The sequence below is a fragment of the Myodes glareolus genome, chromosome 9, assembly GCF_982192425.1.
Source record: "Myodes glareolus chromosome 9, mMyoGla1.1, whole genome shotgun sequence".
Taxonomy (NCBI): Eukaryota; Metazoa; Chordata; class Mammalia; order Rodentia; family Cricetidae; genus Myodes; species Myodes glareolus.
The window spans coordinates 63,892,317-63,919,794 of NC_142034.1; the positions used below are offsets into that span (position 1 = coordinate 63,892,317).

General features: G+C 45.0%; 1 protein-coding gene across 6 annotated transcripts in view; it reads left to right on the forward strand.

Moving 5' to 3' along the window:
* Tom1l2 (target of myb1 like 2 membrane trafficking protein) overlaps positions 1-27,478 on the forward strand; it is a 120,461-nt gene that overhangs the window by 56,170 nt on the left and 36,813 nt on the right. For all 6 annotated transcript variants that reach the window (XM_048448094.3, XM_048448095.3, XM_048448096.3 and 3 more), the window contains exons 2-4: positions 11,311-11,395; positions 18,679-18,757; positions 22,887-23,036. In XM_048448094.3, the coding sequence (XP_048304051.1) occupies positions 11,311-11,395; positions 18,679-18,757; positions 22,887-23,036 (314 nt within the window). The remainder of the gene's footprint in view (positions 1-11,310; positions 11,396-18,678; positions 18,758-22,886; positions 23,037-27,478) is intronic.

A 27,478-nucleotide genomic window follows, 5' to 3' on the forward strand; every position in this document is an offset into this window, starting at 1 on the left:
TGCAGCCCTTTAATGCAGTTTTTCATGTTGTAGTGACCCAACTATAAAATGATTTTCATTGCTACTTCATAATTGTTATTTTGCTACTGTTATGAATTGTAATATAAATATCTGATATGCAGGATAGCTGATATGTGACTCCTGTGTAAGGGTCATCTGTCTCCCCTAAAGGGCTTGCGACCCACAGGTTCAGAACCACTGCTCTAGGGGTTTAACTATTTAAATTCATAAAAAAAATGTGCTATTGTTGCTCCTTTACTCTAAGGAGAACCAAGCCAAGTTTAGGGACTTCTTCCTGTTAAGGGAGCTCTTTAAGGAGTACCCTGGATATGCCTGGGCAGCATATCATGACTGTCTCAGAATGTCCAGACTACACATACATAGACATACACTGTTGAAAGATATTAAAGACAAAAATAAATGGACAGATAATTTTTATTAAACGGAGGGGAAAACAATATAAAGATATTAATGAGTCTGGTGGTGATGGCACAGGCCTTTCATCCCAGTACTCAGGAGGCAGAGGCCAGCAGATCTGAGTTCAAGGCCAGACTGGTCTACAGAGCAAGTTCCAGTATATCCAGGGCTATACAGAGTATTCATGCTGCCCAAAAAGGTCTATATAGGTGGTGAAATCTCTATTAAATGCTACTCACATTTTCTGTAAAAGTAGAAAAAAAAATCTAACCTACCTAAAATTCCCACGAACTCTGAAGGAACCAGCAAATAGCCAAAACAACCTGGGAAAGAACCAAGTTGGAAGATACACATTTTGTGATTCCAAAATTACTAAAAACTAAGATAATCAAAATAGCATAGGTACAAAATAGCATAGACAAATGGCTATGTAAAGCCCAGAAACAATTCCTCTCATAATATAGTTAATGTATTTTCAGCAAAGGTACCAAAATCATTTAGTGGGGGAAAAAATCATGTTTTTTAATGGTATTGGGGAAAAAATGGATACATACATAATAATAAAATTGGCTTTTATCTTATGCCATATACAGAAATTAGCTCCAGATAGATCAAACTCCTAAACAAATGAATATATAAATTGAGCCAGGCGGTGATGGCGCATGCCTTTAATCCCAGCACTCAGGAGACAGAGGTAGACAGTCTCTGAGTTTGAGGCCAGCCTGGTCTACAGAACTTGTTCCAAGACAGCCAGAGAGCTACACAGTGAGACCCTGCTTGAAAAAAAAAATTTTATAAAGAAATAAAGGAAAAATAAAAACAAACAAAACCAAGTACCCCCCATCCAAAAAAGAGTATAAATTGTAAGTCTTAGAAGAATACAGGAGAAAAATCATATTGATTTAACAAGTATTTCTTGGGCAAGACACCAAGAATTCAAGCAACAAAAGAAAAAAGGTGAATAAATGTGACTTGATCAAAATGAAAATTTTGTTGATTATGAGTGGTGGTGTACAATTATAATCCTAGCACTCAGAGGTAAGGGTAAGGGGATCCCAAGTTCTAGGCCAGCCTATGCTATACAGTGAGATCTTGTCTCAAAAAACAAAAACAAAACCTTTTATGTGTTAAAGAACATTTTCAAAAGAATGAAAAGACAGCCTTCAAAATTGGAGGCAATATTTGGATGGAATATATCTGATAATGAATTAATATTTAGAATATGTAGAGAAACTCCAAAACTGAACCACAGGAAAACACCAAACTACACAATTAAAAGAAATGGGCAAAGAACTTTAATAGACATCTCTTCAAAGAAGATGCACAAATGGCTGGTAACTGTGTTTACATGAACAGATGTTCAACATCACAAATTGCCGGGGAAATGCAAATCTAAACTCAGGAATCTACTTCACATTTGCTAGAATTGCAGGACTGATCTCAGTTCTGCTTCAAAGGCCTGGTATTGACTCTGTGTTGTCCATCTGCTAACAAAACCCAGGTTTGGATGTGGTGTTCATCTTAGACGACTACCTCAGTTTCCACCTTTTAAACAAAACTTTCCTTTAATCCACTCCTACTGTGCTAGTTTCTTGGTCATTTTGATACAAATAGAGTCATTGGAGGAGAGGGAACCCTCAGATCAGGCATTTCTTTAATTAATGATTGATGAGGGAGGGCCCAGTTCTCTGTGGGTGGTACCACACCTGGGCAGGTGGGCCTGGGTTTAAGAAAGCAGGCTGAGCAAGCCATGAGGAGCAAACCAGTAATCAGTGTTCTGTGACTTCTGCTTCAGCTCCTGCCTCTAGGTTCCTGCCTCAAGTTCCTGTCCCGACTTCCCTCAGTGGTGGAGTGTGACCTGAAAGATATAAACTAAAATAAACCTTTTTTCCCCAAGTTAGTGTTGGTCACTGTTTTATCACAGCAATAGAAATCAAACTAAGATGTGTACTGGTACTCAAATGATAGATAAGTGGCCCCTGTGTAAATAGGAAGTGGCCTTGTTTTTTATATAGTGTTAGAAATCTCACGTCCAAGTCAAAGGTGCACTTACTAGCAGTGAAAGCACATTTGCACGGATATAGAGCCTGTTCTTAAAACATTTGCACAGCTGTATTCACTGGGCTACAAAGAGTAATTGTTTTGTGAAGCTGCAAAACAATCCCACACCAGTTAAGAATTATGGATAATAAAAAGGGTTATTTATTTAAGGGGAAAAACTTACAGATCACCACCCCAAACAACAGTCCTCTCGTAGCAGTCAGGAAGCAGAGAGTCTAGCTAGCAGCCAGAACGAGAGCCAGAAGCAAGAGAGAGAGCACAGGTGCCTGGTTCCCGCTGCTTTTTAAGGTATAAGAGACCACGCCCCAGTGGGCTGGTATCTTAAAGGCTATAGGCTGAAAGAGCAGAATGTGCTCCCGCAGCCGTTTTGGTTATTACTAATTTTTTTCCAAAAAGAGTCTCTCTACTGGGTAGTGGTGACTCACTCCTTCAATCCCAGCATTCAGGAGACAGAGGCAGGTGGATCTCTGTGCGTTTGAGGCCAGCCTGATCCGCAGAGCGAGTTTTAGGACAGCCGGGGCAACAGAGAGAAACTGTCTAGAAACACCCCCCCAAAACAAACAAAAAACAAACAAAAAAGAATATCTCCATCTTTTCATGATGCAGGGTACCAATAGACCCTTCACCACCAGACAAAGCTCAGCCACTCACAGGTAGTAAGAGCCCTCCCTTCTATGAGGACAGAACCACGTAGGTGCTTGGGGCAGTCTTAACCAGGGTCCACAGACTGCACGAGTGTGGCAGGCAGTGTGGGAGCTTTGTATATAAGATGAGGAATGGATGAAAAAGTACTTTAGCATCAGTAAGATTAAGAGCCTTGTGGTGCCCTGCCTGCCCTGCTCTACCTATATCATATGTGTAGGAAAGACAGTTCAAGGCCCAGAAGCAGTCAAGGGTGCCTGGCAAGGAAATCAGAGCCCTGTAGGAAGGAGCTGGTAAAGACAGGTAGACTGGCACCAGAAAGAGTAGCCCTTTTGAGCTAAAGAAGACAGTGAGGGCAGAGGCTTTGGAGAGAGAGAGACCTCAGTTCCTATGTAGTTCTGGGACAACAGGATACTACAGCCCAGGGCTTCTCAGAGGCAGGGCAATGCCAATTCGTAAAGCCTCACCATGAAATGATGTGAACGTCCAGTCCCTGATTTTCCCGAGGTGTCCCAGCACCTCACTCTGGGGTCACACACAGAAGAGGCGTGTCTGTGGCTTCACCCTCGCAGCTGCCTCAGCAGGGACCTGACTGTGAGACTGTGCTTTTCACCTTTCCAAGCCAGCTGGCCAGGAGGGCGGCTACCCTGGTGATGCCATTTCAGCGCTTCACAGAGCTTGGGCTATACACACTAGGGTTGCCCTTTGGTAAAGCCACAAGGGACATAGAGTGGGAGGCATTATAAAGGAAATACTAAATCAATGAAACATCATTTCTAAGTTTGGTTTAGTGGCAGAATCCATTAACCTTATCTCACCCTCTTCCTTCCTCTAATAATACCAGCAAGGAGTTCAAAGGCATGACAACTTATTCTCAGGGTCAGCACGTTTATTTCAATTACTGGCATTTTGAATTTTCCAGCGAAATGATACTTTGATTATAAGGAACCAACCCAAAATTATACTTCTTTATTCTTGCTTCTCCGGAAAGCCACACCTGCTGAAGCCACGAGGGAATCAAGGCAGACAAAGCAGCTCAATCAATTCTTATTTTTCTTTTCATGAAAGAATTTCCATCACATGGGAACAAAGTTGTATCTGATTGATTCTGGGACTGAGGCCACTCAATGGGGCCTCCCTTATTTAATCTGGTCTCCAAGCCAGAGGGAAGCAAAGTTCATTTCTTTTGACACATAAATTGTCAAATCCTAAAAATAAAACTTGATACTGTGGTAGAAACCCTGTGCTCTGGGGAGCAATGGGCAAATCTTCTTGCCAGCCGTGAGCTAGGATGGATAGAGACTCATACAACAGTGACTGCGGTTGCAAAATGTTGAATTTCCCAGTGCTGTGCTAATGGCCAGGAGCTGGAATGAGCAAAATAAGGCAATCAGATACACATTCCACCGTATCATCCTAATATTGTTGCCGTAGCATTTGCTTCATTTAGAAAAGACTACCTTCAGCCAGGAAGGACCTGGGCCAGAATTCCCTCAAGCCCCGCCCCTGACAGCAGTGTTCCTACTCTCTGGAGCATGGTTTTCTTGCCTACCCACCCCTCCCATACATCCAGTCCTAAGGCAGCCAGCCCTGCTGAGGCACTCACAGTGGGTTGGTTTCTTGGCTGCCATATCTACACTTGGATGCTATATATACAGACTGCAGAGGCGCCAACACTAGAAGGCAAAGGAGTACTGGTTTAGCATTTTGCATTCAGTGACATTCTTTTGGTGAGTCTGGGGAAGAAAACAGCCAAATTATCTCTCCAGTCAGCAAGTGTGGGCAGTAGCCCAGAGTGATCAGAACAAAGAAATAGCATTCGGGGCACTCCAGGCCAGCTTGGAGAAAGAAGAAAATGGAGTGTCGATGGGTAGGAAGTGCACTGGGTAATAGGTCCAGTAATATGCAATGAACCTTCTGGATTATTGTTACTATCAGTGAGGTAGGAGTAGCCTCTGTAAAGCAGGTGTTCCTGCTTCAGCTTCCTGACATTCTTTGTGAATGTTAACTGTAGGAGTTCCATTTCCACTGAAGAGACAAAAGAACAAACTTAACTTTTTAGTTCTGCCTTATGGGTTATGCTTTTCTACAGCCTCTGTCTGTACCCTTCCCTTAAAAGGAAGGCAGCAACCAAGCGAGGTGGTACACACCTTTAGTCCCAGTACTTGGGATGGGAAGGTAGGTGGATTTCTGAGTTGGAGGCCAACATAGTCTACAAAGTGAGTTCCAGGACAGCTAGGGCTACACAGAGAAACCCTGTTTTGAAAAACCAACAAAGCAAAAACAAAGACTAAAGGAAGGCAGCAGAACCAGCAGAAGGTTCAGAAAGTACCCTCTGGCCAGGCTGCACACAGTCCTTTCTACACTTGAAGGCAAAGTAAAGCCACATGGCCCAAATGCCATTTTCTCAAGATTAGCAAGGGCCTGAAGTGTGCCACACACCGTTTTGGAAGCTAAGGAGAAGGAAATGGTTAAGACACCTATGTTGACAGTCTGGGTGCCAACAGAGGGTGGCCACTCACTCTGGGTGGTTTGATACCTGTACCCTAGGGCCAAGGAGCTTTTGAGGAGGATGCAAATGTCCCGCACCACACAGTGACAGTCTCTGCATACAGGGTATGGAGTCTGCACTCTTAGAGGAAAGTGCCAGATCTGCCTCTAACTGCCCCTCTAGAGAGCACTAGTGGAGGGTGCCGTCCACAACAGGGTTTCTTAGCCTTCACCATGAGGCTTTCTGGAATGGTGGCTGGGTACCTCCACCAGTCAGACCAGACCTGTGGGTATTTGTGTTCTAGACACTCCCAGAGAGGTCTCATGTGTAAACATTGCTGAGGACTACTAACTTGGAGAAGGGAGCGTGACTCTAGGCCTTCATCAGACATAAATGTGTTGCGTAGCTCCCAAATGCTAGACTCTGGTGATGCGGTAATTTTACAGTCTAGGCGTCTTGATCAGGTTTGTTTTCTCTGCCAGCTAAAGAATTCAATGGCAGGGCTGGAGAGATGGCTCAGTGGTTAAGAGCATTGCCTGCTCTTCCAAAGGTCCTGAGTTCAATTCCCAGCAACCACATGGTGGCTCACAACCATCTGTAATGAGGTCTGGTGCCCTCTTCTGGCCTGCAGGCAGAATATTGTATGCATCATGAATGAATGAATAAATAAATAAATGATGAGCTTGCTAGCACTGGGACTGCTCGGAAAAAAAAAAAAAAGAATTAAATGGCAGGAAAGATCCCAGGTATCAGTAGAGAAATCTCAAGCACTGCGAGCAGAACCAGCATTTAAAGGAAGCATTTATTGTGCGTGAGGAAACACACGTGTAGCCGACATACACTACAGAGAGTGAAAGACCTGCCAAGCGCAGGGGGACTTGAAAAGCCAAAAATTCGGTCTCTTTTTAAGGGCTGAGCTATTTTTTTCCCCCAAGAAAGGGTTTCTCTGTATAGCCCTGACTGTCCTGGAACTCATAGACCAGGCTGGCCTCGAACTCACCTAGACTGTCCTGAGTGCTACCTCCTGAGTGCTGGGATTAAAGGGGTGAGCCACCACCTCCTGAAGGCTGTATCAGCAGGGGGCCTGCTGGTGAGAGACAAAAGCTGCCAGGTTTTTGTCCTAAGTCAGGAGGTTGAGGTAGGAGCTCTTGGAAATTCTCTACCTTTATTACCTAGCCATGACCCCTCTCCCTATCTGCCTACCAGGGAGTCTGTCTAACTAAGGTGAAAGAGTATTCCTTGCCATCATGGGGCTCACAGCCCAGAGGGAAAAAGGCAGGGTCTAGTTCTCTTCCTCAGCTCGAGTCTTCGAGTCTTATGTTCCCTTTTAACAGACCCCAGGGATCTTTACTTTCTATTCTCTCCAATCAGAGACTTCTCTATTTTCTCCAACCAGAGAGTCTATTGATCTTTACTTTCTTCCTTTCTGGGTGTTTTAAAATGAGTGTGTGTGTGTGTCGGGGGGAGGGGGGGTGGTTATGAATATGTGCATCTGAGTGCCAGTGTCCATGGAGGACAGAAGAGAGCATTGGATTCTCTGAAGTGGGAGTTGTGAGCTACCTGACCTGGGTATTGAGAACCAAACTTGGGTCCTCTGGAAGAGCAGCAAATGTTCTATTGCTGTGAAGAGACAGCATGACCAAGGCATCTCTTGGCAAAGAAAGCATCTAACTGTGCCCTTGCTTACAATTTCGGAGGTATAGTCCATTATCATGGTGGGGAGCGTAGTGGCACACATGTTTTTGGAATAGTAGCAGAGAGCCACCTTCTGATTCACAGACCTACAGAAGGATCCTGTCCCTGGTGGGGCTTGTGAGACCTCAAAGCCACCCCCAGTGACACACTTCCTCCAACAAGGTCACACCTCCTAATTCTCCTGAAATACTGCCACCCCCATGACTAAACATTCTTACTCAAACCACCACATGCTCTTAACCACTGAGCCCTTTCTACAGCCCCTGGATGATTTCTTTTTTTCCTGGGTTTTCAGCACAGGGTCCCTCTGTGTCCCTGACTGTCCTGGAACTCTCTCTATAGAATAGGCAGGCCTCAAACTTGGAGATCCACCTCCCCCTGCCTCTTGAGTGCTGAGATAAAGGTGTGTGCCCCCAGTGCCCAGCTTGAATGACTTTTTAAAAATTGTTTTACGTATGTGTGTAACAAAATGTACCATTTCAACTATTTTGAGCATACAGTTCTATGGCATTAAGTGCATGCCATTGTGCAACCACCACCACCAGCCATCTCAAAACTCTTTCATCTTCCCCAGCAGAAACTCTGTACTTACTGAATACAATTCCCCGTCCTTCCTCAGTCCCTAGCAGGCTCACTCTGTTTTCTGACTGTGATGATGACTACTCTAGATCCCTCACAGGAGTGGAATCTTACATTATTTGTCCTTTGAACCTGACTTCTTTCACTTAGAACAAGGGCTTCGAGGCTCACTGATGTTGTAGCACCAGAGTTTCCTTCCTCTGTGAGGTTGATGAGTCCATTGTGTGTGTATTTTGTTTATTCATTAGCATGTGGGTGGGCACCTAGTGAGCTTTCACCTTTAGAACGTTGAGGTAATTCTGCTGTGAACATGAGTATACACATGCCTCTGTGAAAGGGAGTACCCAAAACAAAATTTATAGGTTTTTATACTTAGTTTTTTTGAGGATTCACAATACTGTTTCTATAATATCTGTTCTATTTATTTATTTATTTATTTATTTATTATATACACAATATTCTGTCTGTGTGTATGCCTGCAGGCCAGAAGAGGGCACCAGACCTCATTACAGATGGTTGTGAGCCACCATGTGGTTGCTGGGAATTGAACTCAGGACCTTTGGAAGAGCAGGCAATGCTCTAAACCGCTGAGCCATCTCTCCAGCCCCTATCTGTACTATTTCACATTCTTAAAAGAGAAGGGCTCCAATTTCTCCACATCTTTACCAATACTTATTATTTTATATTTTTAAAATATTAGTCAGGATGAAGAGATGACCTAGTGGCTGTTAAGAACACAGACTGCACCTCCAGAGGACCAGGGCTCAATTCCCAGCACCCATATGGTAACTAACAACCGTCTGTAACTCTAGTTGGTTATCTGATGCTCAGGCACTGCATGCATATGGTACAAAGACATTCATGTAGGCAAAGTACTAAAAATCAAAACAAAACAAAAAGATAAAATCTAGAAAAAAATTGTTCCCTGCCCTGTGGGAAGTCCAAGGCCTTCCTCACTCCATCCAGGTCTAGGAAGGTGTACAAACAAACAGACTAGGCTCCCAAAAAGCCAGTACATGCAGTAGAATCAAAACCCAGTACCCTTGTCCTTGGCTTCTCAGTCAGCCCCCATTCTCAGCCACATTCAGAGAGTCCGGTTTGATCACATGCCTATTCAGTCCCAGTCCAGCTGGCCTTGGTGAGCTCTCATTAGATCAGTCACACCTGACTTCTCTTAGGACTGGAGAGGGAGGGGGAGGGAGGGGGAAGTGGGAGGGAAATGGGAGGAGGGGAGGAGGTGGAAATTTTTAATAAATAATAAAAAATACAGCAAAACAGTAAAAAAATGTTCCCCTATGAGTATGAAATGATATCTCATTGTAGAGGTTTTTGTTGTAGCAGTCTTTAGGGACTAGACCCAAAGCCGCACAAAACACTAGGCAAGCTTTTTATCATGAACTGTGTCTCTAGTCCAGTGATAGACAGCTGAGGACAGTCGCTAACTCATAATCTTGTGGCCTCATCTTCATCAGTATTTGCCATAGCTGACTTATTGCAGTTTTGATCTGTATTTCCCTAATATAAATATATTTCTTCAGAGAAGTGCCAATTTGGATTCTTTTCTCCATTTTTGTTGTTCTTGTTGTTATTTGTTTAAGATTCTATATCCCAAGCTGGCTTCAAACTCATGATCCTCCTGCCTCAGCCTCGGTAGGATAGCAGGCATACTCTGATGTCTGGCACTTTTCTCTGAATTTATGTAGTAATGTTATTGAGTTATAGGCCCCCGTATGTTCTGAGCATCTGTATTTTATTATATGTATGATTTTTCAAAGACTTTCTCCCAGTCTGTAGGTTGCCTTTTCACTCTGTTGTTTGTCTTTAATGCATGGGGTGGCAGGGTTTGCTGTGCTGAGATCAAAGCCAGGGCCTATGGAAGGCGGTGCCTGCCACTGAGCTCTGCTACAGCTGCAGCTCCAGCCCCAGAAGTTTTTAATAGCTATTAGTCTACTTTCTTTATTTTTCCTTTTGTTGCCTGTGCCATTAGTGCTAGATCCATGAAATCATTGTCAAATTATGTGTCATGGAACTTTCCCCTACTTTCTTTAAGAGCTGTACAGTTTTCAACACTTATGTTCACATCTTTATTAAGTTTAGAGTTAGTGTAGTAGAAGAAAAGTATGGGGACTGGAGAGATGACTCAGTGATTAAGAGCACTGGCTGCTCTTCTAGCCGTCCTGAGCCCTGTTCCCAGCAACCATGAAGTGGCTCACAACCATCTCTTGTGTGATCTGCTGCCCTCTTCTGGCATACAGGCATGCAAATAGGGCACTCACACAGAAAATAAATAAATAATTTTTTTAAAAGAGAAAGAAAGAAAAGTATCTTTTTGCATATGGAAAGCCATTTTTAAAACAATTACTTTACTGTGTTTTGCCTGCATGTGTGTCTGTGTGCCATGTGCATGCCTCATGCCCAGGTAGGTCAGAGGAAACCATCTGATCTCCTGGAACTGGAGTTGCAGATATTCGTGATGTGCCATGAGGATGTTGGGAATGGAACCGGGTTCTCTGGAAGAGCAGCCGGTGCATTTAACCACCATCCCTTCAGCCCCAAGAGCCATTCTTTCAATACCAGGATCGTTCTTTCTCCATTAAATAATCAGAAGGTTGTCACATGTCACATGTCGAGGACTCCACACCATGTGTTTCAGTTAGTGAGCTTTGCATCATTGTAACAAATGGTGTCAGTTCAAGGTCAATTGGCTTTGTTGGTGGGAGATACGTGGGTGAGCAAAACTGCTCACTATGGCATCCAGGAAGCTAAGAGTTCCCAAATCCTCTCCAAGAGCATGTTCCTAATGACCTAACTACCTTTTATACAGCTCAGCCTCCTACAGGCTCTACCACCTCCCAGTGGCTCCAGAGACTGGCAACTAAGCTCTTAGCCTCAGGTTTTTTTGGATGGAGGGAGGGGGAATTAAGATCCAAACTATGATGTCATACCCATAGCAGCTTGCTGAATTCTCCCTTCTTCCTTCTTCTCTTCTGAGATGCAGTTTTAACCACTGCAGTTGATTTTTCATAATTATAATAGCGGATATCTATAGAGAACCGGCTGTGTACCAAGCTGTATTCTAAGGGTTTACACATATTAAGCCATTCTGATAGGCTGTATGCTAAAGTTTTAACTAGGTTCGGCACATTCAGGTTAATTAACTTGCCTCGAGTTACATAACTAGTCAGTGATGGAGCCCGTATTCTCGCTCAGAGGTTTGACTGTGGAATCTATGGACTCTGGTGGCTCAGACCTCCTAGATATGGGATCTGGAGACTAGACAACTTGGTGCTTAGGCTCAGAGTGCTCCTGGATGTTCTCTTGTGAAAGCAGCAGCTCTAGAAGCGATGCTTCTAGTCTCTTTGCTTTTCCTTCGAGGGCTCCCTATTCTAGGAGAAATACAAAGCAGTGTCTTTCTAATTTCACAGAAAAGGCCACGGATGGCTCCCTGCAGAGCGAGGACTGGACCCTGAACATGGAGATCTGTGACATCATCAATGAAACAGAAGAAGGGTATGTTTTCCTGGAGAACTTCTCAGTTTGGGCAGGATGTCATACACAGCTTGCCAGGGTTCAGTGTGGTGGGTTCAACTCTGGTAGGTCTGTTTGTTTTGTTTTAATTATTACTATTATTTTCAATATGTTTAAGTTGACCTTAATAAACTGAAATTCAGTAATTTGCCTTTTCCCTTCCCACTCAACCCTCTCTTGTGTCCCCAGTGGCAGTGTTCCACTTAGAGAAGTGACATCTTTCTATCATCTGCTTCAGATCATGGGTAGAAATGGAGCTGCTTGGCTACCTGTATTAATCATTACCTCTCCCACTCCTCCTAAGACTCTGCTTCTGTGTTGCAGACACGAGGACTGTCCATGCCCTGAGTTGCATTCTAGGGCCTCATGGAAGAAAGCCCAGAGTGTAATCAGACAAAGCAGTGGCAGAGGGGCACCCATGGCCCAGAGTAGCTGAGCATGTCTAGCGTGGGTAGACTTGACCTGCAGCTTGCCCTCTTACCTTTCTGCACTGATGTGTTGGGTCTTGGTATTATTGTGTACAGTATCTTCCTTCTCTGTAGCTCCACTCTGTTTGTACTTCTTATAGGCTCGTCTGATTTAGGGTTTTGACCTCACCATTTGCTCTTTTTGTGCTCTTTTCATCTCCAGAGTGTCAGGGATTCAGGCAGCCTAGGCTGTGTGTTGGTGCTGTCATCCACTCTCTAGTCCTCTCTAGCCAGTCCAGCGTTCATTCGGCAGACCCTCACAGAGTGCCTGCCTTTTGCAGACACAGTTGTAAGTAAGGAGGGCACAACAGTGAGCAAGACACAATTCCTCCCGTCGGGGAGCTGCCAGACTGGGGTGGGGAGGCAAACTGTGAATAAGACAAACTGTGAATAAGCTCAGGTGGGCTGAGCACTGTGGGGAGGATCTGAGCAGAGGCGTGGCATGGTCTGGCATTAATTTTGGTCATCCCGTGTTCAGAGTGTGCTCACTAGGGCAGGCCAGAGACAGAGCAGATCAGCCAGTAGGGGTTTCTTACAGTCACCCTGTTGTGGATTGATGGTAAGTACTGGAATGGTGGAAAAGATGAGGGAGGCGTCATTAGATCCTGGTGAGATTCAGAATTAAAGCTAATAGAATTTGCTGACGTGGGATGTGAGCAAAATGTTAAGGATAACACCAAGGTTTGGGCCCTATAATCAGAAGGGTGGAGCTGAGGTGGAACAGGAAGAGAACAGATCTAGATCTGAGCTTGGACGAACATGTGACCCACCCACTAGGGCTCATCTAGGGTTGCTGAGGCTACGACCGGCCTGTGCCCAGTATGGCCGTCTCTGAGGAAGAAGTGCTGCGGATGCCTTCTAGAGGGTCAGTTTTGAGCTCAGCTTCTGGACTGACTTGAACTCAGGCTAGCATGAGAAGGGATCCCGGTGGCCTGGGTCACAGGGTGCAGAGGGAGTGTAGGAAACAGGCTTGAAGAATGGCTCAGGCTGACTTCTCTTCTGCACTGTTCCTGCAAAATGCATTTGCTTCTTCCTTCTACCTCCCATGCAGTCCCTGACACAGGTTTTAGCAAGTGACTTGCTCGTTAGCAAGCCTTCCAGAGCATTCTTAAATTTTTAGCATAAAACCCTTAATCACACACTTTTGCAGCTCTTCTTCAGGCCCTTCAGCCTTGTTAATTTTTCTTTTAGCTCCTTGAATTCTCACATTTCTGTCCCCAGTCAAATATCTGATATTCACTGAGGGCAGAAAGTCCAAGAACCCTGGGGTCTTCTTCCTTCCAAAAAACTAAAGTCCCATTCACAGGATGAGAGAACGGGAACCTGCTTTCTCAGTCACAGCTCACAGAAAACCAGGTTGCATGTTTCCGTGGTCTAACCTCTTGTTCACGTGTGTTGGAATGGCAGTCTGGTAATTCTTAAAGAGTTTCTGTGCTTGCCTCTATTGTAATGTGTCTGCTGAAATCTCCCACCTGGGAAAAGAGAAAACAAAACACGCATGTTCTCTCTCTCTCTCTCTCTCTCTCTCTCTCTCTCTCTCTCCTTCCTGTTCCTGGTTGAGGGCTTCTCAATATTGCTCCTTATGTTTCTTCAGCCAGTCTCCCTGTTGCTAAGTGATTCCCATCAGTTACTGGGTCTCAACATAACTTTCCCTCCTCTGACCCCTTTCTTCTTGACTTGTCATATTATGTGGCATTATATTTTGTGATGTCTTTTCGTGTCTGTCTTGCCCCACAACCTACTAGTCTGTACACTTCATGAGGACAGAAATTCCTTCTGTTACACTCACTATTTTATCTCTCCTACAACACAGCTTATACATAATCTCTCTCTCCCTCTCTCCCCTCCCATCCTCCCTCCCATTCTCCCTGTCTCTCTGTCTGTCTTTGTGTGTGTGTGTGTGTGTGTGTGGTCTCATGTATCTGAGGCTGACCTCAAGCTTGCTATGCAGACCTTTAATTTCTGATCCTCCTGCATTACCTCCTGAGTATTGGGATTACAAGTGTGCACCATCACACCTGGTTTATGCAGTGGTGGGGATTAAACCCAGGCTTCATGCATGCTAGGTAAGCACTCTACCAATTGAGCCACATCTCAGCTCCATAATCAGCTCTTAATAAATATTTTAAGGTGTGTTAAAGAATTAATGAAGTCCCCAAGGCAGTCTGATGAGGAATGCAAGTATGTAAATATAATCATAACACAGCATGACAAGGACTGAGACAGAGACAGAAACAGCAAGAGAAACTGCATATAGCTACAGAGACAGACTTGTGCGGTGACTCCCAGCCAGCCTGGGGGCTGTCTGAAGCAAAGCCTTTTTGAAGAAGGTGACACTTCAATAGATTCTTACAGTCTATGTGGATTTTAGCAAGACGAGGCAGGTGGATGGCAGGAAGAAAGGTGGAACCTCTGGGCTGGAAAACAGCATGTGTATCAGGTGCACAGGAAGCATGGCAGTGTGGATTAAGGGCTGTGGAGCCTAGTGCCTTCTACCTGGGCTAGAAGCTTCTGTCACCACTCACTTATACAGCCCTGAGTGTGTTCCATCTCATTGTACCTCAGTTTCGTCACATGTAAAAATGATTTGCCAATAGTGCCCATCTCATAAAGTTATAGTAAAGATTAGAGAAATTAATAATTCATATAAAGCAGATGTAGTGAAGAGCAATCAGTAGGCAGACTCTGATGAGGATCCAGTGATCTGATCATTGCACAACTCCTTTTGACCGTTCCTGGCTCACTGAGTCCTTATGCTGCATCCTCTAAGCTAGAGAAACATGGGCGATCGAGTAAATGCAGTGGATAGAAATGGTTGCTGAGGGTGTGTGTTTGGGAGAACAGCTGTAGCTGGAGACAAAATTTCCAGCTGTTTGAGAACCACTGAAGAGCTCCCCACTGTTGAAAAGAAGGGCTCGCAGGAGTCTGCTCTGGGTGTGGGTGGCCAGAGACTGCCCTTGGGGCCCCACCTTTCTACTGAGAGCTCCTGGGGCTGGGTACTTCTTACACCCATGTTTCCCTTGATCCTGCCTCCCTGATTGTGGCCCTTGACTCAGTAGTTGTTCAGCCTTTGGTGGTTCCTTTAAATTTTGTGGTTCCTCCAACCTGACAGTGATTCTTTACTCTGATGCTTCTCCCTCAGATCAGCAGAACACAACGCTTCTCTTTTGTTCTCAGGTAGCACTTCATGAAGCATAGCTCTTGGGAAGGGATTTTCAGTTTAACCAGAGCCTGCCTACTATCTGATTGCCCTCCACCCATAATCTGGGAATGCTGTAACATTCTATCAGGCAGAAATACACCATCCTCCAGGGCAGTGCCTGTTTTTCTCATCATGGAAATCCAAGACAAGATCAAAGAGAGCACGTCGAGAGAAGGTACAGCTTGTCTGCCTGGGATGACAAAGAGCAGACCCTGCAGAGAGGCAATCAGTCTTGTCTAGCCATTAAGTTGCCTACTTTCTTCAGCCCAGCCTATCCAAGCAGATAGCTGCTCAAATGCTGTATTTATAAAGTTTGCATCCCTGTTGGAAATTGCACATATTATATGTCTTAGTTAGGGTTTCTAATGCTGCAACAAAATGCCATGACCAAAGACCAAGTTGGGGAGGAGAGTTTATTTGGCTTACACTTCCACATTGCTGCTTATCACTGAAGGAAACCAGGACAGGAACTCAAACAAAGCAGGACCCTGGAGGCAGGAGCTGATGTAGAGGCAATGGAGAAATGCTGCTTATTGGCTTACTCAGCCTGCTTTGTTATTGAACCAAGGACTACCAGTCCAGGCACGGTCCCACCCACCACGGCTTTGACCACTACATCACTCCCACATTGATCACTAATTGAGAAAATGCCTTATAGCTAGATCTTATGGAAGCATTTCTTCAACTGGGGCTTCTTTCTCTCTGATGACTCTAGCTTGTGTCAAGTTGACACACAAAACCAGCAGCCAATTTACTGTATAACCCCTGATTTTGGGTCCATTCCTGTCTCCTCAGTCCTTTGACTCTGGAGCCAAGAATTCAGGTAGAGCAACTGTGTTTCGAGTTAGAGAAAGGAAATAAGAGGTTTGAGTCTTTAAGTTTTTTTTTCCATTATGTGTATGTATATATATATCTCTGTGTGGTCACTGGATAAAAGTGTGGGGAGTCCAGAAGAGCTGGATCATCTGGAGCTAGAGTTGCAAGTGGTTGTTAGCTGCTTACTGAGTACCCACCAGATGTAGGTACTGGTAACTCTACCCTGGTCCTCCGCAAGAACAGTGGAGCCTCACTTTAACTCCAGCCCGCGTCATTTCTTCACAGTTCTCCTCCAGAAGTCTGTGCTTCATTTCTAGATGAGGCTGATTAGCAGAGTGGCCATCCTCTGCCTTGACTTCTTCATGCGTGTTTGACAGGATGTTTTCATGTGTGAGACTTGTTAGAACCACAGGAATGAGAACCCCTGACTTCCAAACATTTGCCTAAGGGAAGCCCAAGACCAGCAACATGCCTTTTGGTGGCTGGAGCCCACTGTGATGGCAAAGGGCTGAGTCATGTGGACGTTCTAGTTTCTGATAGTGAGGAACTACTGATCCATGTAGACTAATTTACATTCCTACCAACAGCATGTAAGGGCTCCCGCCCCTTCCCAACCTTTGTAGCATTTTTGTTTCTTTTTATTTTAAATTTTATTAGTATTGTGTGTGATGCACACACACATTCCACAGTGAGCCTGTGGAAGTTAAAGCACAACTTGTGGAGTGTGTTCTCTCCCTGCTCCTTTATGTGGGTCCCAGGAATTGAACTTAATTAGTCAGTGTGCACAAGTGCCTTTACACATGGAGCCATCTCATTGGCCCTCTTTATTTTCTCAACAATAGTCATTGTGACTCAGGTAAGATGGAATCTCAATGGAGTTTTAATTTGTTTCTCTCGCAGTTAAATATGTTAAACATTTATTCATATGATTATTGGTTGCTTAAAGTTTTTCTTTAAGAACTGTCCATTCAGGTCATTTGGGTGTCCCTTTGTTGTTTGTTTGTTTGTTTATTTATATATTCTAGATTAATTAATTCCCTATAAGGTGTATATAGTTGGCAACGATTTTCTCCCATTCTGGGGGCTGTCTCTTTGCTCTGGTTATTGTTTAATTTGATGTGCAGAAATGTTTTAAATTTCATGCAATCTCATTTGTAAATACTTGCCTGTGACTGTCTCTTGAAGTATGCCTGCTAAGCTATTCACTAGCAGTTTCTTTGTTTCAGGTCTCTGATCTGCTTTGAACTGATTTTTGTGCAGGGTGAAAGATAAAGATTGAGTTTCATTCTTCTACATGTGGATAGCCAGTTTCCCCAGCCTGTTTATTGAAAGTGCTGGTTTGCTGGGTGGTGGAGGCGCACACCTTTAATCCCAGCTCTCGGGAGGCAGAGGCAGGCAGATCTCTGAATTTGAGGCCAGTCTGGTCCACACAGCAAGTTCGAGGACAGCCAGGTCTACACAGAGTGACCCTGTCTTGAGAGAAAATAAAAAGACTCAGGTGCTGTATTTGGTGGGGTTGTTTCGGTGTTCCGTCAGTGTGTGGGGCCAGTACAGTGCTGCTCTGACAGAGCTCTGCTCAGGCACTACAGTGTCGTCAGGAGTTAGGGATGCTGGTACCTCTAGCACTGTCTGGCTTTCCTTCCCTCAGGATTGCTTTGACTACCCAAGGCTTATTAAGGTCATTTTTTCTGTTTCTGCGGAGAATATTACTGGAATTTTGATCAGGATTACATTGAATTTATAGATTATATTAGACAATATAAACTTTTCCACAATTTTAATTCTGACAATAATTGAACATGGGAGTTCTTTCCATCTTTTATTGTCGTCTTTAATTTTTTCCCTTCAGTATTTTTATTATAGAGATCTTGTGCATTTTTTAGAACTATTTCTGTTACTGGGAGTAGAATTGTCCTATTTCTTTTAAGCATTTTCATCATTGCTTTATCACAATTTTTTAAATGTTAATTTTGTAGCTGATGCTTTACTAAAAGTGTTATCAGATCTAAGAGTTTTCTGGCAGTCTTCAGGGTTCTTTTAGTTTTTGAGACAAGGTCTCACTATGTATCCCAGGCTGGCTTAGAACTATGCAAACCAGGAGAGCCTCCAACTGACAGAGATCCACCTGCCTCTGCTTTCCAGTTGCTAGGATTAAAGGTGTGTTCCACCACACCTGGCCCAGGATTTTATATATAAGATCATATCATCTACAAAGAAGATAATCTGACTTACTCCTTTCCTGTTTGTATCTAGTTTGTTTCTTTTTGAGACTCCAGGTACTATACTGAATGAGTCCAGAGAATGTAGACATCTTTGTCTCAATGCTGATTTTAGAAGAAATACTTTCTGGTTTTCCCTGTTCAGTATGATGTTGTGTATAGATTTATTACATATACAGCCTTTATTTTGTTGAGATATGATCCCTCTATTCCTGTTTCTTCAGAGCTTTTTCCACACAAAGATGCTAAATTTCTGTCAAAGACTTTTTTTCATTCATTGAGACAATCATGTGATTTTTGTCCTTGATTCTGTTTATTCTTATGCATATGTCTTTTGAGTTTGGTCCATAAAAATATACAAGAAGTTTCTTTATTCCTTTTTGCAGCTGCATAAAAGCCATGATGTAATTAGCCCTGTTTCCTTTTGTAGACACTTGTTTTTCTACAGTCTTTTCCGTTTACAAACATGCTGCCGTGAACAGCCCTGCTACCTCTGCTGGTTTGTACTGCACTAGTGCCCCATGGGCTTGTGGAACATAGTATATCTGTCCTTTTCACCAGGCCAAAGGATGCCATTCGAGCACTAAAGAAGCGGCTCAGTGGGAACCGGAACTACAGAGAAGTGATGTTGGCCCTGACAGTGAGTATTGTCTCTGGGAGGGAAGCTTAGGACATGTACACACAGGCTTCACTCTTCCTAGGACCCCCTTCTGCCCACTCAGACGGACTTCCAGCATGTAGCCCGTGCTGTCAGGTTCAGCAACATCTCCCAAGGGACCCCTGGGATCCCCTGCCCACCTCTGATGCAGGAGGCAAGTGTAAACAGGCCGATGTATACCAGGAGAAGACAATAAGGTGTGGATAGCATGGCTGTACCCAGCAACAGTGAATAGAAGACCAGGGCAGGCCTCGTTCCTGCTGTCAGCCTGTTTGAGATGCTAGGAGTTAGTTTCCCCTTTATACAGATGTTCACTCTTATCTGTTCACCAACTGCCCAGGATGGAGCTTTTAGAACATTGATGAGATGTTTGCAGCCCCCTTCTAAAGTGGGTTCTTTACTCTCACAGTGGAGGAGACTGGGCTCTGAAAGGTCTTTGAGTTTTACCTTCACAGCTGTGGTGTGCCATCCTAGAATGGTCTTTTGTTTGGGATAAAAATGAAAATAATACAAAGGGTCTTGAAAAAGTCAGCCAAGTGACTTCTTTCAGGGCAAATAGATAAGAACTGTGCCCCTCCTTAAGATACAGAGAACTAAAAAGGGTATTTCAGGTGCTATTTCTGTCTTGAAAGCTCACAGTTTCTCAGATGCCTTAAAATCTGGGCCACAGTGACTTTTGATTAGAAACTGTAACAAGTCACCATGTCAGCTCCTGTGGGGAAAATGGGTTATTTACCCCCAAATAACATGTTTAGTTGTGAAGCAGAAGAGCTGTTGTGATCCTCGCCTGCCCCAAAATAAAGTCCAACACTTAATGGGAAACACTTTCTCCACCAGGACTGGGGCTTAGGAATTTACATAGCAGAGAAAAAAATGTCAGTTCAGAAATAGGTGAAAGCTTTTTTTTTTAACCTCAACATTGATGGAGCCCAGAATGTGTCACTGGGGAGCCAGCTCTGGCATTTGTCCCTCTTCGTGCCAGTTTCATGGTAACCATGAGAAGCTTCTTTTTTCTTTTTCTTTTTTCTTTTTTTTTTGTTTTTCTTTTTGTTTTTGTTTTTCAAGACAGAGTTTCTCAGGTTTCAAGACAGCTCTTATTGTCCTAGATCTCACTTTGTAGACCAGGCTGACCTCAAACTCACAGCTGTTCTCCTGTCACCGCCCCCTAAGTGCACGACCTCTGCCTGGTTGGTGGGGAGCTTTTTAGATTGATAACGTTTCCTTGCTTCCTTATGCATTGCTTGGCAGCCATCATTTGATCTTCCTGATGGCCAGGTCTTTTCTACAAACCCCTGGAAGGCCTGTGAACATGCAGAGCTGTTGTCCTTGTACCTAGGTCCCTGCCTGGCACACTGGCATGATTTTATGTTTGTCATGATGGCTTCACTTGTTAGTTGCTGTCAACCCTGCTCCTTCCTAGTGGCCCTTTCGCAGCTGCACATCTGTCCCTGCCTAGGCTGCTAGTATTTATCCAATGGAGTTAGAGATCTCAAGGCCCCCTCTGCTTGAGCCTTCACATGTGTGTTCCTAACATCTGCTTCTCATTGCTTGGAGACTCCTTTTGCTTATTCCATGGGTTTTGGCTATATCTCAGAAAGTTGTCACTGTGTTTCATTCCCCAAAATCCACAAAGTCAGTTTTGCCAAGAGCCTTTTTGGAAGGGTAGCCTGAAGTGGCCTTGGCAGAGAGGAATTGCTGTGCCTCCTACACAGCTTTTGGCATTTTCGGAGGCTGGGACAGAACACCCTGACCTTAAGGTCTGCTATATGGGAGAACTGAAAGAGAGACGAGTGTTCTGTCCATGGTCTCCCTGGAAACAGAAATAGAGCCCAGGGTTGACTTCAGCCTGCTCCTCTGTTTCTGGTTACTTTCACCCAGGCCAGCTTCCTGAGCCTCCGACTCTGCTGGTCCTCACCTGCCCCTCAGGAAAGAGGGGTTCAGCAACCCAGCAGCCATTGCCAGAGTCCAGAAAGTGAGTAGAGAACCCTAGAGAAGAAGGTCCCCTGCAACATGCCTGGGGACAGAAAGAACCCGTTAATTCCTCTTACTAGTCCCCTGGGTCCTGAGCGTGAGAGCTTTCACCTTGTGGTCACCCAGAATCAGACACAGTCAGAAATTAAGAAAGGGAAATTCCCTTTAGCTGAATATAATTTGTAGATGTGGGGCTGGAGAGATTGCTCAGCAGTTAAGAGTACCAACTGCTTTTAGGGAAGACCTGAATTTGGTCCCCAGCATCCTCACAATGGCTCACAACCATCTGTAACTCCAACTTCAGAGAATCCAGTGTCTTCTTCTGGCCCCCACGAGCACTGCACACACTCGGTGCACAGACATACATGCAGGCAAAACACCCACACACATGAGATAAAAATAAATAGCAGCGTGCAGAAGCCCCAAAGATTATGAGTTTAAAACAGTTGCTGGGTACAGAAAGTAGAGCATGGAGCCTCCAGAAGAAGAGCAAGAAAAAGAAGGAAAGGGTAACTTGGGGATGGCAGAGCTGCTGGGTCTTCTATAGTTCCACCGTATTGCAGAGCTTCGGCTCTGACATCTCAAAATGGCTTGATGCCTTCTTCCAGAGTTACAAGGAACAAGAGAAGGACAAATAATTCAGAATACAGTTCTTGTGCCTGAGGGCCTCACAGCTGATGTGACTGCTTGGAAGAGAGCTCAAAGGAGGGGTGACTTGGTGTCCTCAGGTGGGTCAGGAGATCAGGGCTCCTAAGAAGGTGAATCAGAGTTCCTGTCCTGGGCCAGGGCGTAACTTAGTGGTAGAGTGCTTGCCTACCATGCACAAGACCATGGGTTCAATCTCTTGCATTGCAAAAGAAGGAAAAGAGTTCCCATCCTGCCTCTGGACTACTTCTTCCTTCCTAAGCCTCTTAGCTTTGAAAAATAAGGCTGCAAAGTGTACTTGAAAGGACCATAGTAGTTGTGAGAGTAGAATGAAATTACATAGAGTATGCAGGGATCTCACTGTACTTGGTATGTAGCTGGCACGAAGTCTATGTCATTAATTGTGAACCTTTTTGTCTGCACATTTTCAAGGCAAAAGCCTATGGTAGGAACCACTTAGGGAGCTAATTCATGGTCACATGGGAACAATGAGGTGGTTAGAAGTATCCCCAGTTGCTGCCACTATCCTTGTAGGAGGCATTCATTAGCAGACTCTGGAGGAGGTGCCTTGGGAAGGGTCAGGTGATCCTGTGGGCTGTTTTGGGGAGGGACCAAGTAAGAGACCTGTGTTGGATGTTGGAGAGGCTCTCCTAGTACTCCCAGTACTCTCCTGGGGACATGTAAGAAGCTATGGGTGCAGCAACCTGCTGAAGTAGCATCCTAGTGGTTACTTACCCTGTGCAAGATGCCAAAGTGGTTGGCATATGTCCTCCCTAATCTTACCTGCAAGGAAGAGCTCGTTGCTCCCACTTTCTAGATGAGGACTCAGAGACTGAGTGAAACTTGTCCTGGACCATCAGGGAGGAAGTAGCAAAGCTAAGTCTAATTCCCACTGCCACCTGATCAGAACCTGTCAGCCTTTCAAAGCAACTGACCTCCCCAGATGTGAGATGAGTGAGCAGGGTTCTCCCTGAAAAAGGATGGCAGCTGAGGCCCACATTTATCAAGGGTTGCAGTCTATTGTCATTGCTGATTTATATGTAGAGTAGGAGTTTGTTAGGGATGTGTGCTTGCTTCCTCACATTTACCAGTCAATTTGAGCTCTCCCAGCAACTTCCTCTTATGACAGAACCTATGTCTTGTTATCTAAGATCTCATATCCAGGCCTAGAGAGAATAATTAAAATGTTAATTTTCAGGAACCTCTCAGTCATTTTGATACCATTAGAAGACCAATATCCTTCTCATGCAAAACCCATGAATTAGTTACCAAGTAATTACCTGAATACTGTGCAGGGACAGGAGCTTTTAGTCAGCACAGCACTGTCGTTCTCAAGGAACGGGGATCCAACTGAATTAGTGTGGAGATGTGTGAGGGTTGGCTTAGAGGGATGTAACAGGAAGCTGATCTGGAAGCATGACTGACAGGGGGGAACTCAGCTACCCTCCCCCTGTTCCCAGTGTGGTGACCTCTCACCTCAACCCCACAACTTCAGGTGCTGGAGACTTGTGTGAAGAACTGTGGCCACCGCTTTCACCTCCTTGTAGCCAACCGAGACTTCATCGACAGCGTTCTGGTCAAAATTATCTCTCCCAAGAATAACCCTCCCACCATCGTCCAGGACAAAGTGCTTGCTCTAATTCAGGTGAGCTGGCTTCCCTCGCCCATTTTGTTGTCTGTGTAAGACAGGGACTGTGATCATGTTCATGTGTTCCCACTATTTTGGAGGAAAAGGCACAGATTGGAGGTTTAAATATTTGTTACAGAATGCTTACTTTCTTTATTATTATCTTACTGGAAATCCTGAGCAATGGTTCTCTTGATGTTTAACAGAGTCTCCAGGAAGCTTCTGAGTACCCAGCCTTCTGTTGCCCAGACAAGTGGACGTAGAGAGGGCTTCAACAGGCCTCTGAGGTCATGGGGTATAGTGGAGATAAGTAGAGTAGGGCCATGTTAGAGTCGTGTGCCAGGTTAGTCAGGTCACAGAGCAAGAACCTGCTCTGGAGTAGAAATGATGTTAAGGGATGTTTCACCGAAGAGGTGATCCTGAAAAGCGGGGAGGAGTTTGCTGGAAAGGCCAGAGTGTAGGAAGCATCTCAGGAAGGAAATATCTGTGCCAAATTCCGGAAGCATCAGACATCAGTTATCTATAGCATGAATTCTAATTGCTCTTGGAGTTCGATATGGGGATTAATGCTGAGAGATCAGAGAAGCAGAGCGACTAGCCACTAGAGTTCTTACCTCTACCAATGCTCAGACCAAAGCGGCGATTCTGCCTCTACAAATCGTCAGACTGCATCTGAGCTCCTGTCTCCTCCTGCCCAGCCTGTCCCCACCTCCCAAGTACTGGGATTAAGGGTGTGAGCCACCACCACCTGGCCTCTGTGGCTAACTAGTGGCTAAGCTCTGCACTCTGATCTTCAGGCAAGCTTTTATTTGTTAGATTTTAAACAAAAATATCATTATAGTTATCCATACTTGAGATATACCAAAATATTTGATATTATAGACTTCGTACAAATCAGCCAAAGTCTAACATCTTACAACAAGAATGGTACCTTTTCCCTGGTTTCTGTAGAGCAGGCACTCAGGTACAGTCTGATTGGGAGATTATAAATGTACCCTTTGAAGGCACTACTGGGCTGAGTACTCCATTGCCAAGGTGGTGCCCTAACATGGCTGCTGGGAGGAAGATTTGGTTCCTCAATAATATGACAAGAGACCTATGTTTCTCAGCACATAGAAGTCACACATCACCTTTTCTGTCATTCTGTTTGTTTGAAAGGAGTCACCAGGTTAAGCTGCAAGAATTGGCGAATTAGGGGATGAGGTGAATATGTGAGCATATTTTGAATATTGTGTGTTTGGAAAACAGGGTGTAGTTTAGAATATCCAGGGCTGTGCTTAAGGGGAACAGATAGGCAAGAAATGAAGCCAAAAGATGGATAAGGCTTGTAGGTTGTGTGTGCTGAGGGCATTGGATTTGGTCCTTAGAGGTAATGGGGGAACCTTTGAAAGTTTCTGTTCTGGGTCATACACAGAACAAAGCACCCCACTGGCATGACATCTGAATCCATAAGTACATCCAGTATGGATGACTAATGTATGTCTGCAAGAGCCAAGAAGAGAGGGACACCAAGTCAGAATAGGACATGACTCCAACAGGGGCAGTGGCTCATAGCCTGGCTTAAAGGTCTGGCAGACAAGCAGAGTAGGCAGGGAATGGGCCCGGGAGCTGTAGGGTCATTGTATATGAGACTGGAGTGGAGCTTTTTGCTCTGTCTAGAGAGTTTCCCCAGCTCCTAGAGCACTTACTCCTCCTAGCTGTTCAGAATTGCCCCAGAGACTCCTAGCACCTATCCTGAAACACATATGTCAGCTGTCTTGTTCACATCCCTTGGGACCTCAAGTGCAGCTGGGCTATTTTTTCCTCTTCAACTCAGTTGGTTCCTTGAGAGCCCTGGAATGCTGTGTCCCAAGGATCTAGACCAGATGATTGTCAGTATTGAATAATATTTTTTTTCGATTAGTGGATAAATGTAGCTCACTGAGGCTGAGGGAACGAGCAAGAGTCTGGGTAACAGAGTCCTCTCTCATGCTTCCTTGATTTCGCACCCCCCCAGACCTGCAGTCTACATCCCCTCCCTGTGCACCCATTCTACACCCACCCAGACCTGCAGTATACATTCCCTACCTGTGCACCCATTCTGCACCCACCCAGACCTACAGTCTATATCCCCTCCCTGTGCACCCATTCTACACCCACCCAGACCTGCAGTCTACATCCCTGTGTGCCCATTCTGCACCCACCCCAGACCTCAGTATACATCCCCTCCTGTGTACCCATTCTGTACCCACCCAGACCTGCAGTCTACATCCCCTCCTGTATACCCATTCTGCACCCACCCTAGACCTGCAGTATACATCCCCTCCCTGTGTACCCATTCTGCACCTGCCTCTAGACCTGCAGTTCCACATCAACTCCCATAGCCTCTCCTGGGACTAGAGACTTCCAGGGAAATGAATGGTAGCTTTTCTTACAAAAGGTAGGATACCGCAGCTAAAACTCTTTTTCTGGGGTCTGGTCTCTACAAGGTCTCCACTGGTTACAGAACTGGAAGGAGACATCTTTAGTGAGAGAGCTTGCTCACCCTGAGGCCTGGCCAGGCTCCAGGGTAAACACAGCTTGCTTGGTATGATCTGCTGAGGGCAGACAGAACCCTCTTCACTGGCTGGGTCCCACAGTTCTCTGTCCAGAGATGCCTGTTTCTTCATGCCTGCCCTGACCTGATAGCTTTCCCCTCAGCTCACTACTTCCCTAACTCTAGTTCCCCCAGGTCCTACTACACTATTTCTAACCTTGGGCTGGTGCAGTAACCTCTGGGCATCTACCCCACCTATAAAATGAGAGCTTGGTTTCTGCCTTCACAGCCTCACCAACATGCCACTTTCTGTCATTGCAACCTGTCTGATGAGCTTGGGGAGGTGCTTTACCACGTCATCTTTAACCATCTTATTTGCATGTTGACAATATAGATGACCCGCAGTGTTCTTGGGTTAACTGTGATCTCAGCCAACCTTCATCAGAAACTATATGGAAGAAAACAGAGCTTCTGTACTAAGCATGCACAGATCTTCCTGTGCCATTGCTCTTTAAGCTGTTCCTATAACATTGATACTTTATTGGCAGTATGAATAAACCCCTAATTTAAATGTCTAGAGATTACTTAAAACATGCAAAAGTATATGCATATGCTGTGTACAGACACTGAGCGAGCTCATATAGGGACTAGCATATCCACAGACTTTGATATCCTGATGGATCCTGGAACCAATCCCTTGTCGATACTAGGAACAACTTTTAAAAAGTGAACAGTATAACCAGGTATGGTGGGAACAGAAAGTGTGTGCTGGAGGCATGAGCAGAAGAGGACAGAGCCTCCTTTTGCCCAGAGGTATCCCAGGATCCATGGTTCAAATCAGTGCTTATATGTCTTGCTCTGAAAGTTGCTACTCAAAACCTTGGACAGAATGTAGTCATGTGTCTACAGTTAGACACACAAAGTTAAAGCACAAATTGACCTTTTTCTTCCTATGGGTCCCACCCTTGGGTCTTTCAGCCTGCAAATTCTGAAGCCACAGACAGGGAAAGGGAATTACATAGAGAGCTTGGCTTCTAGTGGAGTGGCCACCATGCCATTGACTAAACAGCACTGGTGACAGAGAACATGAGAGAATGCCAGAACTACATCTTCCAGGAGCCTTCTTCCTGATAAGGCAGTCACATGGGAATCATCCTGCTTCTACCCTCTCCTCTACTGATTGTGGGCCTCAGCTTAGGGGTTCAGAGTAACCAGGATCTCCCAAAACTAGCCTCAGCTCCCCAAGGAGGATTTTTCGGTTCTGCCTGCAGCAGGGGCCCTACTTTATCATGGGCATGTTAGTCTTCTGACAGCCTGCATGACCATCTTCCCTCTGTTCTCTAAAGTAGGAAAATAAGGACGGTTAGTGACTGTGAGAACTCAATTAAGTTTAGCCTGACATCTATTGACTGACGGCCTTGTCTGTACAAGGGCAAGAGACCTGTGTGTGCATTTAAAGATGTCTGACCTGGTCAGGGGGACGAGAGCAGTTATTCAGGCGTGTCCCTAGAAGGTTCTGGAACACGTGACAGCTATAATCCCATCTGCATGTCCTCACATATAACTGTTCCTTTAAAATGTGTCCCTTCTCCCTGTTGGTCCCTCTGTTGGCATTAGACTCTTACTCATGGGAGGTGACTGTTGTGAGCATATGCTTTGTTTTCAGCAGCCTGACCCAGGATGCCCAGGGGTCCTAGACAGGAGCTGGCATTGTGTCAGGTGGGAAAAGGATTATTAACCAAGACTTCTTGTCTGCAAATTAATGCCAACTCTGTTCTCCTAGCTACCCAGAAGAGTTTATCATGACAAAGCAGGACCTCCTAGAAGCCCAGATCACCCTGGTCATGGACCTGGGAAGTGACAGAAGGGGTCAGGAAACCTTTCCGTTTCCCTGCACACCACTCCGCATAGCAATTGCTCTTTCCAGAATGTGAGCTGTCCCTGT